Source organism: Trichechus manatus, unplaced genomic scaffold (assembly GCF_000243295.1).
Source record: "Trichechus manatus latirostris isolate Lorelei unplaced genomic scaffold, TriManLat1.0 scaffold00024, whole genome shotgun sequence".
Taxonomy (NCBI): domain Eukaryota; kingdom Metazoa; phylum Chordata; class Mammalia; order Sirenia; family Trichechidae; genus Trichechus; species Trichechus manatus.
This window is the reverse complement of record NW_004443960.1, coordinates 9,272,078-9,290,746: the sequence shown is the minus strand read 5'-3', so window position 1 is coordinate 9,290,746 and position 18,669 is coordinate 9,272,078. Positions and strand designations below refer to the sequence as shown.

At 41.4% G+C, this 18,669-nt stretch overlaps 1 protein-coding gene across 2 annotated transcripts in view; it reads left to right on the top strand.

The window, feature by feature from the left end:
• Window positions 1-18,669, top strand: part of GRIN2A (glutamate ionotropic receptor NMDA type subunit 2A) — a 460,109-nt gene that overhangs the window by 304,917 nt on the left and 136,523 nt on the right. For both annotated transcript variants that reach the window (XM_004373246.1, XM_012554644.1), the window contains one exon: window positions 9,159-9,273. In XM_004373246.1, the coding sequence (XP_004373303.1) occupies window positions 9,159-9,273 (115 nt within the window). The remainder of the gene's footprint in view (window positions 1-9,158; window positions 9,274-18,669) is intronic.

Sequence of the window (18,669 nt, the reverse complement as noted above, 5' to 3'; positions counted from 1 at the left end):
TCTCTAGGAGTTGGAATTGGCTTGACAGCAACAGGTTTGGTTGTTTGTGGGGGGAAATCAGGAAATAGAATCAAATATTCAGATATTACTGAAAGGAAGTAAAAGAGTACGTGATACCTTTCCGGTATTTTTCAGAGAAAGGCAGCTGACGTGCAGAGAGGCTAAGTGGGAGCTGGTGCAGCCTAATTCAAAGGCTTTGGAAATCTAAAAGCTTTTGGTTCAAATCGCCATTCTCCCACTTAAATCAGTTAGGATTAATTTTGTTTTCAAATAAGTGGCTGAAAAAAGATAGGTGTTTAATTCTGTCTTGTGGAAAAGAAGTCCAAATGTAGTCCAGGGCTGGTGTGACTTTCTACAGCGTCAGAACCCAGGCACCTTCTGTCTTGCGACTCTGCCACCCTCCGTCTATGGCTTCCACTTCATTGTCCAAAATGGCTGCTAGTGCTCCAGCCATCATGTCTGCATTGCAGCTAGCAGGAAGTAGGAAGGAACAAAGAAGAGCTCACTTCCTCCCTTTTCTTCAAATAAGTTGTACATATCATATCTTCTTTCATCCTATTGGCCAGAACGTAGTCACTTGCTCATGCGTAGCTGCAAGCGAAGTGTAAACTTTGCTATAGGAGGCTATATGCCCAGCTAAAAATGGGGTTTTCTATTACTAAGGCAGAAATCTCTGACATGCTGTTTAACTTTAGGCATCATTTATAACCCTGTTAGCCTCTGTTCTCTTATCTGTAAAATGGGAAAAATGATGTTTAGTTCGTAGATAACTCAGGTGACACATGGCAGTGGACGATGGAGACAGATGAATCTGTAAGCTCAGGAATGCCAAGGGTTGCTGGCAGCCCTTAGAAGCTGAAATAGACAAAGAAAAAAAAAGACCTCCCCCTGCAGCCACACTCTGAATTTAGACTTCTCTGTCCTCCTGAACTGTGAGAAAATAAATTTCTGTTCTTTAAAGCCACCCACTTGTGGTATTTCTGTTACAGCAGCATTAGAAAACCAAGACACCCACCTTTCCAGTTGAGGAAGCGGATGCTCTGAGAATGTAGGATGTTTCCTCGAGAATTAAAGCAGCAGTCCTGCATTCTAACCCAGGCTACCTGATTCCAAAACTCAACTGTCTTGCAAAACTGCCTTTGTGAAGTTGTTGCACTGGAAATAACCGTTTAGTGAACAAGATCGTGGAGGCCTCTGCGTGCTCATTCATTCATTTCCTCAACCAGTGCTAAGCTCAGACTTCAGGACATACACTCTTGTAGGTGCTTTCAGGTCAGCAGTGATCAAAACAGATCAAAACTTCTGCCTTTATGGAACTTACAATCTACTGCTCTATTTTTTTTTTGAAATTCAGTATTGCTCAGCCAAGACAAGTAATATATTTTTTTAGTGGACAATAGAATTTGAATTGAAAAAGTGTACAATAATTGCTTTTTTTTTTTTTAAACCCAGTTTTGTTTTGTTTTTTTGCTATGGTTTCTGAGACTGTTTTGGATGATGCTGGCTTAGAATATGTAGATCTGTGTGTTGGAGTTGTTAAATTTCTGTCTTGACATTTAAGCCTCAGCTTCGCTGTCGTGCCTTTGGTAATTGTTCAGGGGCAACAGGAAACCATCAATGAGAATACGAAATTGAGCACCAGGGCAAAGAGGACAGTACGCCTCTCAAGAGAAAGAGCGAGAGGGTTTGCAGGGGAGCGAGGGGCAGGGAAGGTGCAGGAGGTGGGAATTGAAAACCAGGAAAATTCCCTGGGTGATGCAAACGGTGAATGCGCTTAGCTGCTAACCGAAAGGTTGGAGGTTCAAGTCCATCCAAAGGCAACTCAGAAGAAAGCCCTGGTGATCTACTTTAGTAAAATCAGCCATTGAAAAACTCCGTGGAGCACAGTTCTACTCTGACACATAAGAGGTCGCCATGAGTCGGAGTGGATGGTCACTTGTTACTGGTTAAAAATACGAGGAGATTGCCCTAGAAAGGTAGAGATTCGCGGCCATGTGCAAATGGTTGATGGAAGATGGGAGAGTCCAGAGACAGACATCTCATGGAATTTTGAACCACAAGGAGAAAGCTGGAAGTGGCAAAACGTCTAAAAAATCAGTTTCTTGAGAATTGAGAAGAGGTTAAAGAAAACAGGAACTCTGTTTTCAAAAACATGTAAATTAAATGACAAGTAAAAAAACTGTGATTTCCAGAGCAGTTCAAGGAGACATTTAAGGGGTAGAGTGATTCAGGAAACGGCCTGGGGAGCTTGAGAAATGGCAAAGCCGATGGAAAATTAAGCGAAAATTGAGAAACACGAAGTGGGTTATGGCGGCATTTATGAAACAGTAAGAAAATTAAAGTCTAAAGGGAAATAGTGAATAACAGATATGTCTGGAGAACATTTCAAATAATCAGACTTTGGAGGTTAAAGGAGACTTACAACTGTAAGGGAAAAGAGTGAAAATAGAAATCTGGAGAATTAGTCAACGCAAGTAGTAGTTAAAGGAGTTATGCAGACAAAAGGACAGAGGGACACTGGAAATGAGTACAGAAAATGGCAAAATAAGCATGGCTTTAAAAAGACCAGGTTGCGTTTGGGGTGAGGGATTAGAAAATATGGCAGGGTGGAAAAATAGTGAAAAATACATGGGAAATTCAAATAAATACTGTTGTTAGGTGCCATTGAGTTAGCTCTGACTCATAGCAACCTCATGTATAACAGCGTGAAATGCCACCCAGTCCTGCGCTACCTTCAGCTCCTCCCCAGTCACATACTGAGTGCCTTCCAACCTGGGGGTTTCCTTTTCCATACTCTGTCAGACAGAATTCGGTTGTGATGTTTAGAGCTTTCGTTGGCCAATTTTTGGAAGACGGAGCCCTAGTGGTGCAACTGTTAAATGCTCGGTTGCCAAACAAAAGGTTGACGGTTCAAACCCACCCAGCGGCTTTGTGGGAGAAAGACCTGGTGATTCGCATAAAGACTGCAGCCTAGAAAACCCTATGGGGCAGTTCCGCTCTGTCACTTGGGGCCGCTATGAGTCAAAATCGACTCAGTGACATTTAACAGCAACAATTTTCGGAAGTGGATTCCCAGGCCTTGCTTCCTAGTCTGTCTTAGTCTGGAAGCTCCGCTGAAACCTGTCCACCGTGGATGACCCTGCTGGTATTTGAAGTACTGGTGGCATATTTTCCAGCATCACAGCCACGTGCAAGCCACCACAGTATGACAAACTGACAGATGGGTGGTGGTATAATTAAGTATTAACTACTATTTATTAGGTACCAGCTGTATACCAGACCTTGTGCTAGGCATTTTATGTGCAGAATCTCTAATCCTGTCAGCAAACTTGTGAGTTAGGTGTCTGTTAGGCTCAACTACGTGTAACTGTCATGGTTACTTCACGTAGTTTAACCTAGCCCGTTTATACAAAAAAGGAAATAGTGGCTCAGAGAATTTTAAGTACGCTGCCCAAGGTTACACAGCCAGGGATTGGCAGAGCCAGGTTTTGGTCTCAGCTCTGTCTCATTGCAAAGCCTGTGCTCTCTACTTTGACATCACAACACCTCGACAACATAGAAATAGTTCATTCTTGTGTTCACGCCACAGATAATCAGCACCAGTTATGTGCCAGGCACTCTGCTAGCCTCTAGGAACACAGTACTGAGTCCTGAACGAGGCAGGCCATATCCCCGCCTTCATGATGATACAGCCTCCTAGTTAAAAAGAACAGAGTCTAGAACAGCTGTCCAATAAACATGTAACAGGATTCCCGTGTAATTGTGAATTTTCTAGTAGCACATGAAAAAGGTAAAAAAACAAGACGAAACAGATGAAATTAACTTTAATAATGTATTTTATTTAACCCAGTATATTCAAAATATTTCCACATGAAACCAGTATGAAATTATTAATGAGATCTTTGACACTATTTTTTTTAACTAGGTCTTCAAAATCCAGTGTGTGTTTTAGGCTTAAACAGCATGTGTCAGTTGAGACTAGCCACGTTTCAGGTGCCCAGTAGCCACATGTGGCTGGTGGCTAATATTTTAGACAGTCCAGATCTTGGCAGTTCTGTCCCAGTTTCTCGTCAGACATAATATAGGAAATGTGACCTACCTGTTCCTCTGTGTTACCTCTGATCCCCATAAATCAATCATCCATAAAGCACAAAATGCAAGTCATAGAGAAATGTTTATTCCACCTGGACTCCAGCTTAAAACACATAAGAGTGTAGATACCAAAGGAAACTTGTACATATGTATGTCATATATCGGGAGCCCTGGTGTCTAAGTGGTTAGCACTCAGCCGCCAACCACGGTCGGTGGGTGGTTCGAACTTACCAGCCACTCTGCGAGAGAAAAGATTACAGCCTTGGAAACTCTATGGGGCAGTTCTACTCTGTCCTATAGGGTTGCTATGAGTCAGAATTGACTTGATGGCAATGTATTTGTTTGTTTTTGTCACATATATTTTAAGATTTTCTGGATTAGTTTTGTAACGTCACTGACCATAGAAAACAACTCCTTGGCACCTGACCATCAGTGGATGATAATTAACACAGGAGTAGACACTGCCAGTCATTAGAACCTTCTCCCCCAGAGCCCTTCTGCATTTTGTCAGCATGCTTTCATGTGTGTATTGCTCCTGATGGAAATACTGAAGATGCAGTTTGAAGCTGAGCAGCGGCCAGAATTTCTAACATTTTTATCTGGTCACTAAAGTTTATAACGAGTTTTCCAGAGATAAGCAAAATAGTGATAAGATTTTACTGTTTAATACAAACGCCCAGCAGGTGTTAATGGGAAGCAGACAGTGTGATGTATAACGGCATTTCCCTAGGTAAGGATTTTTGCTCTGGAGCAAGTGGAAATGGGAGGAAAGCCTGAGGAAATATGGGTTGTCCTTCCTAGAAATTGGATGGGGGAATTGAAGGTACTTGCTTCCCGCCAACTTCATAATGAAATTATGGTTCAGCAAAAAATTCTGTTAGAGTTTTTCTTTCCTCTCCCAAGAGACTGAAGACTCTTAATAGGAAAAAAAAAAAAAAAAAAAGACAGTATTAACATTCAGTATGCGGGCTCATTGATCCAGAATACTGGTGATCCTAAAGGAACATAGAAAAATCTGGAATGTGAGAATTTCCATACAGCTGTTTCCATCTAATCTTAAGAAAAGTGATATCTAAGTAACTATCCCATGTATTCCATCAGATTTCACTACAAAATGGAAGAAAAGGAAATGAGCAGAGGAAACAGGGACGAGAAATTAAAGAAGATTTAAGTAACTTCACGTGGCAAAATCAAAAGACAGTGTGGATGCTCAGTAGTAGACATTAGCTTCTTGATCAAAATGGTCACTGACATTCAGTTCACCTACCATAGCCCTGTGAATGGCTCTTCCCAGTGCCACGTGTCTATGGCACAGCCAAACCTTTGGTCTCTGGTATGCCTTTTCCAAACAGCAAACTGAATATTTCCAAGCATCTTGATAATTTACTAAATTTTTCAGTTTTCACCCACATTTGGGGCATTAGGTAGATCCAGCCTGAGCTCTGTCCACCCCTCAAGTTGTTGATGATTGAAACCTTGCTTGAGAGCTCATTGGATTCCCTAAGGAACCTCAGTGAATTGGCTGGCCTAACTGTGAGTTTTGGGGAGCAGGTATGGAGTAGCATGGTAACCCATTTTCTATACGCCCAGGTAAAGGCTATCGCTGGCCTTTGTCTACATTTTGTTTATATTGAAATTCCATGAAGAGAGTTCCACTGAGGTTGCTTTCGTGTTTGTCTTCTCTCTACTCCCAACTGCTGCTTCCCTGGACCCTGACTGCCCTATTTCTTGCCTCAATTACTACAAAGCCTCACGTTTGTCTGTCTGCCTCTTGCAAACTTGCTCTTCTAGAGACGCCTCCCTCCAAGTAAACACAGGATAAAGTGAAATCCCCTTAGTAAGTACTTTTGTGGTACCTGTATCTGTCTCTAGCTTCATCTCCCAAGTTACTTCCCCGCATGTACACCATATTCCTACTGTCCTGAACAGATTATCATTCATTGAAAACATCATGATGTTTTGTGCTTCTATGCCTTTGACTTTTCAGTTTCCTCAATGCAATAGCTCTTCTTCCCTTCCCCTTACCATTCACCTGGTTGACTCTTACTCTTCTCTTCCTTCTCAGCTCTACCCAAATGTCCCGTACTGTGTTTCCTGATGCCAGTCCTCCATCCACTGTAGAGTTGGCCACTCTATTACTTCTGCTCTTTGCCAACCTAGTTGGTACACACTTCTATTCTTCCACTTACTATTCCTTATTGTAATTATTTGTGTCCTCTCCCCAGCCTTGAAAACTAAATTGAGTTATTTTTATATCTTTTTGCCTAGCATAGGGCTTGACACAGGGTATGGTATATAGTAGGATATTGGATGGAAGGATAGATGAATGGACGGATAGCTGGATGGGTAGATAAATGGATGGCTGGATAGACTGGATGGATGGATAGGTGGATGGATGGATAGTTAGATGTATGGATGGATAGTTGGATGGATGGGTAGATGGACGGATGGACAGACGGATGGATGATTGGATGAATGGATGGCTGGATAGATGAATAGATGGATGACACCAAACATTGACTGAACTCCTGTAGTATGTCAGTCGGTGTGATAGGGACTGAAAATAACTGTGGGGAGCAAAACCAAGAAGTCAACTTGAAAAATAAAAAAACAGCTTAATTTAAGCTCCAATTAGTTACTTGGAAAGTCAGTCGATAATGAGGAGTTTGACCGGCATTCTCAACCCACAGTCCATGCAAATGTCTTGTCAAGAGTCTCAATAATGGGATGTGAAGTGGAACACTACTCAGATGTGCCTGTCTGGACCGTGGCCATGCAGCTCATCAAACACCACCAGGAAGCATCAAAGGAAAGAAGGAACAGAAAAAAAAAAGTATCAATTATCTAGATAATGAATGGTTTGTAAGCCATAAACAAAAATGTTGAAGTTCTCTTCAAATGCAAACAAGCATTTTTCTTTCTGCTTCTTTTGGCAGCAAAATCTGAATACATCACTTCTCTACTTAAAACCTTTTATGGATCCCCGTGGCCTTCTGAACAAAATCCAGACACTTTAGCGTGCCATGCAAGGTCCCTGTGATTTGGCTGCAGGCACCCTCTTCTGACTCATCTCGCTCCACAGAGCATACCCTTCAGCCTTACTAAGCTGCCTCCTAGTTCCTTTAGCTTGCCACTCCTTGGCTGGCTCTTCTTTACTTAAGATAACTCCTTTGCTTGGAATGCCCTTCCCCCACCTCCCATAATCCCCTTCATTTGTTGAATCCCTATTTATCCTCCAAGACTCCCCAGGAAACCCTCCCCAAATTCCTCAGGTTGTGTCAGGGACCCTTCCTCTCTGTTCTCACAGCTTCTTGCGCTTGACCTTCACTGAGGTACATGTGGCATTCGTGTGCTGTCAACGCTTATGTGTCTGAGTCATTGAACTGTAAGAATGTGGGGGAGAGGTCAGACAGGCACTGCGTTTTTTATTTCTGTATCTGTAGGACAAACCATAAAGCCTTGCAGATAACAGACCTCCAGCAAAATATTTGTTAAGTAACTAAGTTATCTTACTGGGAAATGATCAGAGGTACCCCAAAGAGAATACTGATTACTCTGTGCTTCTGCCAGAATACTTAAAAAACCAAACCTGTTGCTGTCAAGTCTATTCCGACACATAGTGACCCTACAGGGCAGACTAGAACTGCCCCATAGGCTTTCCAGGGAGTGGCTGGTGGATTCGAACTGCTGACCATTTGGTTAGCAGCCAAGCTCTTAACCACTGCTCCACCAGAGCTCCTCTGCCGGAATGTTGTCATTGCTCAGTTGGTTCTGACCCATAGCAACCCTATGTACAACAGAACGAAACACTGCCCAGTCCTGCACCATCTCACAGTCGTTGTCATGCTTGAGCCCATTGTTGCAGCCACTGAGTCAGTCCATCACAGGACCTTTGCACATGCTGGCCCCTTTTCCTAGAACACACTTAGCTCTTTTTCTCAGCTCGTTGATGCTGACTCGTCCTTCAGGTGCAGCTGCACTCCCTTACAGACGCCTGGCCTGAAGCCTGTTTCACTTTCTCATAGTTCACCTCCACTGTAGCACTGGTCATAGCTCTGTGATTAATCAGTTGGTGCCTGTCCTCTGTCGTAGGCCATCAGCTTCCTGAGGGCAGGGATCATGTCTGTTTCCTTGTTTATCCCCAACCATCTAGATGAGTCCTGGGCAAGTAGCAAATGTCCAATAAATATTAGTTGAATGAGTAATGAATGATGGACTGTCATTTTTCTAAAGTTGTACACTATGTGGTTGTGAGCAGTTTCCTTCAAGGAAGCTGGTTAAAACATAATGAAATGTGCTCCCAGGGCCTCCTGTAAGAAGACCATTTGAACAAAGGTCTCTCAGTGAGGGAGGGCTAAAAGGCTCCATTCCATGTACTGACCACAGTCAATTACTAGTGCCAATACAAGATGGGAGGTCCCTGGGTGGCACAAACGGTGAAGCGCTTGGCTCCTAACTGAAAGGCTGGTGGTTTGAGTCTATCCAGCGGTGCCATGGAAGGAAGGCCTGACAATCCACTTCTTTAAGATTGTTGTTGTTATTGTTGGGTGCCGTTGAGTCAATTCCGACTCATAGCAATCCCATGTGACAGAGTAGAGCTGCCCCATAGGAATTTCTTGGTTGTAATATTTAGGGAAACAGATTGCCAGATCTTTCTCCCACAGACCCATTGGATTGGTATGAACTGCCAACCTTTCTGTTAGCAGCTGAGCACTTAACTGTTGCACCACCCATAAAAAGCCTATGGAGCACAGTTCTACTCTGAAACACATGGGGTTGCCGTGAGTCAGAATCGATTTGACAGCAGCAGGTTGGTTTTTTGGTTTTTATATAGGATTGGGGAGTCTGAGAATGAGTGCAGGCTCACAGAAGACAGTGCTTGGTCACTTACCAGTGCCTGTGTGGGTACCACAGCTTCCGCAGGTAGAGGCTGTCGTAATGAGTGATGGCGTTTTTAGCTGACACTTTATCAGCGTTACACTGATGGCGGCGTCCACTCATTGGAGTTAACACCTCAAGCCTTCATTCTTCCCTAAGTGTTCGTCTTTCTGTCTTCCTCCCTCTAGGTTTATGGCCAATGTGACATGGGATGGCAAAGACTTGTCCTTCACTGAGGAAGGCTATCAGGCACACCCGAGGCTGGTGGTGATTGTGCTGAACAAGGACCGGGAATGGGAGAAGGTGAGCACCCTCTGCATGCCGCACACGGGGAGGGCTGAGAGCACGGGCCACAGCGAAACTCTCGCTCCTTCTGTTCCCCGACATATTTCCCACTGAGATGCTCCAGATCCCGTCACGCAGCTAGGGACAGAACTTTCTGGAACAAGGCAGACCACGTATTGTAAAGTGCATTAGAAATGCTTCCCTTGAGTAAACGGATGCAGTCGTGTGTCGGTCTCTATATGGGATTGTCACATCCAGCGGAAGGACTTAGGATAGCTCCAAGACAGTGGCAGCTTGCTTCACATCATTGCAGCAGTGAATGGAATGTCTGGCAATGATCACATCAGTTTTCCTGAACTTCATAATTATGTACTGTGTCCACAGAGTTTGCCATATATTTGTGCCCCTCTGTGTTATCATTGACTTAGTCTTTTAATTTAAATACTCTAATTTGCAAACTTAAATTATCACCCTGGAAATCATAGGTTGGAAAGGCAGGTTGTATTTCTTGTAAAACATATTCTTTATTACACATAAACGAGCGCTGGTAGTGCAGTGGTTAAGTGCTCAGCTGTTAACCAAAAGGTTGGCACTTGAAACCCATCAGCCGTTCTCTGGGAGAAAGATGTGACAGTCTGCTTCCATAAAGATTACAGCCTTGGAAACGCTATGCGGCAGTTCTACTCCATCCTGTAGGGTCACCCTGTGTCGGAATCAATTCAGTAGCAGTGGAGTTTTATTACACATTTATTGTTGTTGTTGTTAGGTGCCATCAAGTCAATTTCCGACTCATGGGGACCCCGTGTGACAGAGTAGAACTTCCCTGTCAGGTACCCAGGCTGTAATCTTTACGGGAGCGAAGGGGCAGGTCTTTTCTCCCATGTAGTCACTGGGTGAGTTTGAACCACTAACCTTTCAGTTAGCAGCAGAGCACTTATCTGTTGTGCCACAAGGGCTCCTTACACATATATTAACTGTTAACAAATAGTCAGTGAACTCGAGCATACCAAAGACCATGAAGATGTCGTGGGACTTGGCAGTATTTCCTTCTGTTATAGGGAAGGTCACCATGAGGCAGAGCCAACTCGACGACAACTAACAACAACAATAAATAAAAATATCAGTGTGAAACCATCTCTTGTACCACGTAAGCCCTGTCCTGGGTCAGAGAGGAAACACTTCACAAAGAATTTACAGATGATCCTGTGCATACAATGTCAGTTGCACTCTCTCCTCCCTCCATAAGTTAACCCTCAAACTAGTTGCCACAAAGATCCACATCTCGTAAAGAGTGGAATAAAAGAGACCAAAAAGGAAGCCCACATTGTTATCTTGTCTTTTTTGACAAGCGGTGCATGGCCACTAAGCTACTTCAACATCTTATGATTCATCTTTACTTTGTACATCAAACGCAGGCCTGAGAGACCCTCGAGGGGAGGAAAATGCAGGATGGGGTATGGGAGTTTTAATATAATTAACTGGGACCAAGAGAAAATACGATGCAAGCAGAACCATTCGACTTCAAGGAGGCAGTGACAGATATTTAGAAGGGAATGGTGAAGATGAAGCTTCAGAAGTTTTGCACACTACTTCCAACAGCTTCAAAATTCTTTCAGGTGCACATGGAAAATTCATGGAAGCAAACCATATTCTGGATGACCACACAAGGACCATAAAAGGCTTAAAAGGATTGAAATAACGCAGAATATTTGTTTTGACCACAATAGCATTAGTTTGAAATCAGTAACAAAAAGATTTCTAGAAAATCCCCATATGTTTAGAAATTATATAACACATTTCTAAAGAATCCATGGGTCATAAAAGAAATCAGAAGGAAATTAGAAAATATTTTTAATGGAGTGGTAATGACAACACAACATACCAAAATTCAGGAGATAAAGTTGAAAAGGTGCCAAGAGGAAAATTCATATCTTTAAATGGTGATAGTAATACACCAGGAAAGAGGTAAAATCAACGATTTGAGCTTCTACACTAAGAAGCTAGAAAAAGAAGAGCTAAGTAAATCCAAATTAAGTAGAAGAAAGGAAGTAATAAATATAAAAGCAAAAATATTTATTGATTTATAGAACACAAGCTACAGAGAAAATCAACAAAGCCAAAAGCTGGTACTTTGAAAAGGTTAATAACATTGAAAATTACTAGCAAGAATGATCAGGACAAAAGAGAGCAGCCAATACCAAAAATGCAAGAGGAGCTATCACCACAGACATTACAGATCCCACAGATCCCACAAATGATAATAGCGTTATGAAAAATTTATGCCAGCAAATTTGACAGTGTAGATAAAATGGACAACTTCCTTGAAAAATTCTCCAAAACTTACGCAAAAATGTTATTATTGTTAGGTACTGTCAGTCAGTTCAGACTCATAGCTACTCCATGTACAACAGAACAACTGCCCTGCCCTTCTCCATCCTCACAATCGTTGCTATGTTTGAGCCCGTTGTTGCAACCACTGTGTCAATCCATCTACTCAAGGGTCTTCCTCTTCTTTGTTGACCCTCTACTTTACCAAACATGAAGTCCTTCTGCAGGGACTGGTCCCACCTGATAACATGTCCAAAGTAGTGAGATGAAGTCTCATCATCCTCGCTTCTAATGAGCATTCTGGCTGTACTTTTTCCAAGACAGATTTATTCCTTTTTCTGGCAGTCCATGGTATATTCAGTATTCTTCACCAACACCTTAATTCAAAGACATCAATTCTTCTTCAGCCTTTCTCATTCATTGTCCAGCTTTCCATGCATATGAAGTGACTGAAAATACCATGGCTTGGGTCAGGTACACCTTAGTCCTCAAAGTGACATCTTTGCTTTTGAACACTTTAAAGAGGTCTTTTACAGCAGATTTGCCCACATCATTTGATTTCTTGACCACTGCTTCGATGGGCATTGTTTGTGGATCCAAGTAAAAGGAAATCCTTGGCAACTTCAATATTTTCTCCGTTTGTCATGAAGTTGCTTATTGGTCCAGTTGTGAGGATTTCTGTTTTCTTTATGCTGAGATGTAATCCATACGGAAGGCTGTAGTCTTTGATCTTCGTCAGAAGTGCTTCAAGTTCTCTTTGCTCTGCATATCACAGGTTATTAATGAGTCTTCCTCCAATCCTGATGCTATGTTCTTCTTCATATAGTCCAGTTTCTCGGATTATTTGCTCAGCATACAGATTGAATAAGTATGGTGAAAGGATACAACACTGATGAACACCTTTCCTGACTTTAAACCACACAGTATCCCCTTGTTCTGTTTGAACAACTGCCTCTTGGTCTATGTACAGGTTCCATATGTGCACAGTTAAGTGTTCTGGAATTTCCATTCTTCAAAATATTATCCATAATTTGTTATGATCCACACAGTCGAATGCCTTTGCATAGTCAATAAAACACAGGTAACCATCTTTCTGATTTTCTCCGCTTTCAGCCAGATCCATCTGACATCAGCAATGATATCCCTTGGTCTATGTTCTCTTCTGAATCTGGCTTGAATTTCTGGCAATTCTCTGTCAATGTACTGCTGCAACTAATTTTAAATTATCTTCAGCAAAAATTTACTTGTGTGTGATATTAATGATATTGTTTGATAATTTCCAAATTCTGTTGGATCTGCTTTCTTTGGAATGGGTACAAATATGGATCTCTTCCAGTCAGTTGGCCAGGTAGCTGTCTTCCAGATTTCTTGGCATAGATGAGTGAGTGCTTCCAGCACTGCATCCGTTTGTTGAAACATCTTAATTGGTATTCCATCAATTCCTGAAGTCTTGTTTATCCCCAGTGCCTTCAGTGTGGCTTGGACTTCTTCCTTCAATACCATGGATTCTTGATTGTGTGCTACCTCCTGAAATGGTTGAACGTCGACCAGTTCTTTTTGGTACAGTGACTGTGTATTCCTCCCATCTTTTTCCGATGCTTCCTGCATCATTCAATATTTTGCCCATAGAATCCTTCAAAATTACAACTCAAGACTTGAAATTCTTCTTTAGTTCTTTCAGCTTGAGAAATGCCGTGTGTGTTCTTCCCTTGTAGGTTTTATCTCCAGGTCTTTGCACATTTCATTGTAGTATTTTACTTTGTCTTCTCGGGCTGCTGTTTGAAATCTTCTGTTCAGCTCTTTTAATTCATCATTTCTTCCATTCGCTTTAGCTACTTTACGTTCAAAAGCAAGTTTCAGAGTCTCTTCGGGCATCGATTTTCATCTTTTCTTTCCTTCTTCTCTTTTTAATGACCTTTTTCCCTCTTCATGTATGATGTCCTTGATGTCATCCCACAACTCATCTGGTGTTCTGTCATTTGTGTTCAATGCATCAAATCTATTCTTGAGATGGTTTCTAAATTCAGGTGGGATACACTCAAGGTCGTACTTTGGCTCTCGTGGACTTGTTTTAATTTTCTTCAGCATGTGAACAGTTAACGGTCTGTTCCGCTGTTGGCCCCTGGCCTTCTTCTAACTGATGATATTGAGCTTTTCTATTGTCTCTTTCTACAGAGGTAGTCGATTTGATTCCTGTGTATTCCATCCCGTGAGGTCCACATATATAGTCACCGTTTATGTTGTTGAAAAAAGGTATTTGCAATGAAGAAGTCATTGGTATTTCAAAATTCTATCATGCGATCTCCAGCATCATTTCTGTCACCAAGGCCATATTTTCCAACTACTGATCCTTCTTCTTTGTTTCCAACTTTTGCATTTCAATCACCAGTAATTATCGATGCATCTGATTACATGTTTGATCAATTTCAAACTGTAGAAGTTGGTAAAAATATTCAATTTCCTCTTCTTTGGCATTAGTAGTAGGTATGTAAATTTGAATAATAGTCATATTAACTGGTCTTCCTTGTAGGTGTATGGATATGACCCTATCAGTGTTATACTTCAGGATATTTCTTGAAATGCTTTTTAATGATGAATGTGATGTCATTCCTCTTCAATTTGTCATTCCCGGTATAGTGGACTATATGATTGTCTGATTCATAACGGCCAATACCAGTCCATTTCAGCTTAGTAATGCCTAGGATATCAGTCTTTATGCGTTCCATTTCATTTTTGACAACTTCCAATTTTTCTAGATTCATACTTCATACATTCCATGTTCCCATTATTAATGGATGTTTGCAGCTGTTTCTTCCTATTTTGAGTCGTACCACATCAGCTAATGAAGGTCCCAAAAGCTTAACTCCATGCATGTCATTAAGGTCGATTCTACTTTGAGGTTGCTAAGAAATTAAATTCATAATTTAAAAACCTCATTAAAAAAAAAAATTCCTGACCTAGATTGCTTCACTGTGAAGTCTATCAAACATTTTTTAAAAAAAGTAACACCTATATATACAACCTTTTTCAATATATTTAGTAATTATAATTCAGCAACATATAAAAAAGCATAATATATCATGGTTGTTATTTCTGGTAGGTGCTGTTGAGTGGGTTCTGACTCATAGCGACCCAATGTACAACAGAAGGAAACACTGTTGGATCCTGTGCCGTCCTCACATGTTTGAGCACATTATTGCAGCCATGGATAAGTGACATTTATTCTAGAAACGCAGATTGCTTTAACATTTAGAAAATAAATCAGTGTAACTTACTATATTAAGAAACTAAAGGAGAAAAATGATACGATAATCTCAATAGATGCAGAAAAAGCATTTGATAAAATCCAATATTCATTCATGGTAAAGAAGGGAGATTTCCCAAGCTGGTAAAGAGTACCTAGGAAAACCTTGTAGCTAACATCTTACTTAATTATGTACATTGATGTACATTCAAACAATTTTTGACAAATGATTATGACAACAGGGAAAGATAAGTCTTTTTAATAAATGTGCTCTATAAGTTGAATATTCTTATGGTAAAAAATAAATTTTGACCCGTAGTTCACACTGTTCGTGAAAAATAACTTGAAATAAATTGGAGACTTAAACCTAGAAGTTAACATGATAAAGTTTTTAGAAGAAAATACAGGAGAATATTTTTGTGATCTGGGAAAACTATTGAATTCTTAAACAGAGTGCAAAAATCATCAAGAAGATAATAAAATTTATAATATAGACTGTACCAAAATTGAAAACTTTTGTAAATTAAACACACTTAAGAAAATGAAAAAGGTGTGCCACAGATTGGGAGACAATATTTTACATTATTATTATACTTTATATTAATATTAATCACATATTATATTATAAAGGAATCATATCCAGAATAGGTAAAGAAATCCCCTACAAATCAACAATAAAAAGACAAGACAATCAACCCAATTAAAAGTGGGTAATAGCTAGACACTTTATAAAATATATAACTCAATGGCCAATTAAAAAAAAAACCAAACCTGTTGCCATTGAGTCGATTCCGACTCATAGTGAGCGACCCTATAGGACAGAGTAGAACTGCCCCATAGAGTTTCCAAGGAGCACCTGGTGGATTCGAAGTTCCAACCTTTTTTATTTAGCAGCTGAACTCTTAACCACTATGCCACTAGGGTTTCCAAATGGCCAATAAGCACATGAAAACATGCTTAAAATAATTAATCATCACGGTCATACAAATTAAAACCACAGTGAGATACCACTTCATAACCAATGGAAGTCTAAAGTTAAAAAGACTGATAATACCAAGTATTGGTGAGGATGCGGAGCACCTGAATCTCTTATACATTGCTGGTGGGAACATAAAATTACAACCACTGAGGAAAACCGTTTAGTAGTTTCTTACAAAGTTAAGCATACACGAAGAAATATAAATATATACCCCAAAATAATATTTGTACAGAAAGGTTTATTGTAACTTTATTCATAATAGCAAAACATCAGAAACAGCTGAAATGTCTTTCAACAAGAAAATGGATAAGTAAATGATGGTATATTCATAAAATGAAATGCTACTCATCCATGAAAAAGGAGTGAACTACTAATACACACAAGAGTGAGGGTGAATTTCAAAAACATTGTGTAGAAGAAAAGAAACCAGACTTAAAAGATTATATATGGTATGATTCCATTTATAGGAGATTCAAGAAGATGCAAAATTAACCATTGGGTTTAGGTATCAGAATAATGGTTATAATGGTTACTTCTGTAGGGAAGGCAGATGATGGGACAGGGGCACAGAAGAACTTTCGGGGGTGATGACGTTGCTGCCTATCTTGAACATTTATCAAAATGCATCAAACTGTCAGAAGACCTGTTTATGGCAGTGTAGCTAACTGTACTTTAATTTTTTCAAAATGTTTTTGAGTCCCTTCAGATTGGGGTACCCAGTACAATAAGCTACCAATTTCCACTGAGCCTTCGTCTTTAAACCCAAGTCATGAATACAAAGTTTGTAGCAGCGATTACTTATTGAACACCTACTCTATTTTTCCTTCAGCGGGTTCACCAAAGCAGTGACTGACAACTTTATTTATTCATTCATTCAACAAATATTTATTCCAGTGCCTACTGTGTGCCTGGCACTATTCTTGATGCTTGGGATCTTTCAGTGAACAAAAGAGACAAAAAATTTCTGTACTCCAAAAATTTGTGTACTCATGGTACTTAGATTCTAGTGTATATGGACAGGAGGGGATTCTGCATATTTCTGTGATGCTTGAGGAAAGCAATAGCTTCTAGTTATCTGTCCCCAGTTTTTACCTCCTCTTTTCTCTGATAAGGAGCCCTGGTGGCACAGTGGTTAAAGCGCTTAGCTGCTAACTGAAAGGCCTCCTGTTTGAACCCACCAGCTGCTCCATGGGAGAAAGATGTGACAGTCTGCTTCAGTAAAGATTATAGCCTTGGAAACTCTGTGGGGCAGTTCTGCTTTGTCCTATAGGGTTGATATGAGTCGGAATCGACTCAACGGCAGCGGATTCTTCCCTCTGGTATAATCTGTAGTAACAGCGGTACCAGGAGCCCTGGTGGCACAATAGTTAAGTGCTTGGCGGCTAACTGAAAGGTTGACAGTTTGCACCTACCCAGCCACTCCACAGGAGAAAGACCTGGCAATCTGCTTCTGTAAAGATTCTAGCCTAGAAAACCCTGTGGGGCAGTTCTACTCTTGAGTTCTGCTATGAGTCAAAAATCGACTTGATGGCACCTAACAACGACAACAACACCAGCTGTACTAAGTGGCTCAGGACTCCCTGAGTGTACTGGGTTCCTTTATGCATCTGGGACTTTGAACATGATATTTGTTTGCCTCTACTGCTTTCCTGTATCCTTGCCTTTTTTTATTCATCCTTCAAATCCTGACTTTTCTTTGCCCTTGGTGGTTCAGTGGTAGAATTCTTGTCTTCCATGCTGGAGACCCGGGTTCAGTTCCCAGCCACTGCACCTCATGCACAGCCACCACCCGTCTGTCAGTGGAGGCTTGTGTGTTGCTATGATGCTGAACAGGTTAAATCAGAGCTCCCAGACTAAGACAGACTAGAAAGAAAGGCCCAGCGATCTGCTTTCAAAAATCAGCCAATGAAAATCCTGTGGATCACAACAGTCTGATCCACAGCCGATCACGGGGATGGTGCAGGACTGGGCAGCGTTTCGTTTTGTTGTGTGTGGGGTCTCTATGAGTTGGGGGCCAACTCAGTGGCAGCTAACAGCAAAACAAATGCAAAACCAAAATGCAAGTTGTTTTTTTCTTGCCCTTAATAGAAGGTGGAGAACTTGGGTCTTTCTACCTTATGTTGTTGGGTTTGGGGATTATTTTCTAACCTTTTGAAGTTGCACCATCTGAAGACCACTTCGGCGGCTCCAGCGACAGGCACACAGAGAGTCGGCTCCCACCACCTCATCGCTGTGCTGGTCGACCCCATTTCCGTGGCCGGGGGCCCACACACCCTCTCCTTGATGGGATTTAAGCCGTCCTGGGTCAGTCTTGGCTCACACCTGTGGATTTTTTGTGCCGTCTTCAGATCTAGCTTGTTTGCCAGGGAGCTGGTTTACAAGGAGGCCACTGCAGTGCAGGGATAACGTTGCATAAAAGAAGGCCACCCTTAATATACTCCATTTCCAATACAGAAAATACTTTTACATATTTTGTGTGTCCTCCTTCCAGTTCCTGCTGAAATACAGCAATTTCCAGAAAAAAGCAGTTCGGGGAATTGCTGCTGAGTTGAGCTTCGATTGTGCAAATGCTTCATGTAGTCGTTGTATTCTCTTGGGGCTCAGGGGATTCAGCCTTTCAGAAATAACTCCTTGTGCTTCTGTCTTGGAGAAGGAGGAAGCCAGCAGAGCAGGTAAATACCAGCCGTGCTGTCCTTAAAGCTGCCCCCTAGCACTGCCCCCTGGTACAACAGGTCAGCGGGGCAGGTAAATACCAGTCATGCTATCCATAAAGCTGCCCCCTAGCACTGCCCCCTGGTACAGCAGGTCAGCGGGGCAGGTAAATACCAGTCATTCTATCCGTAAAGCTGCCCCCTAGCACTGC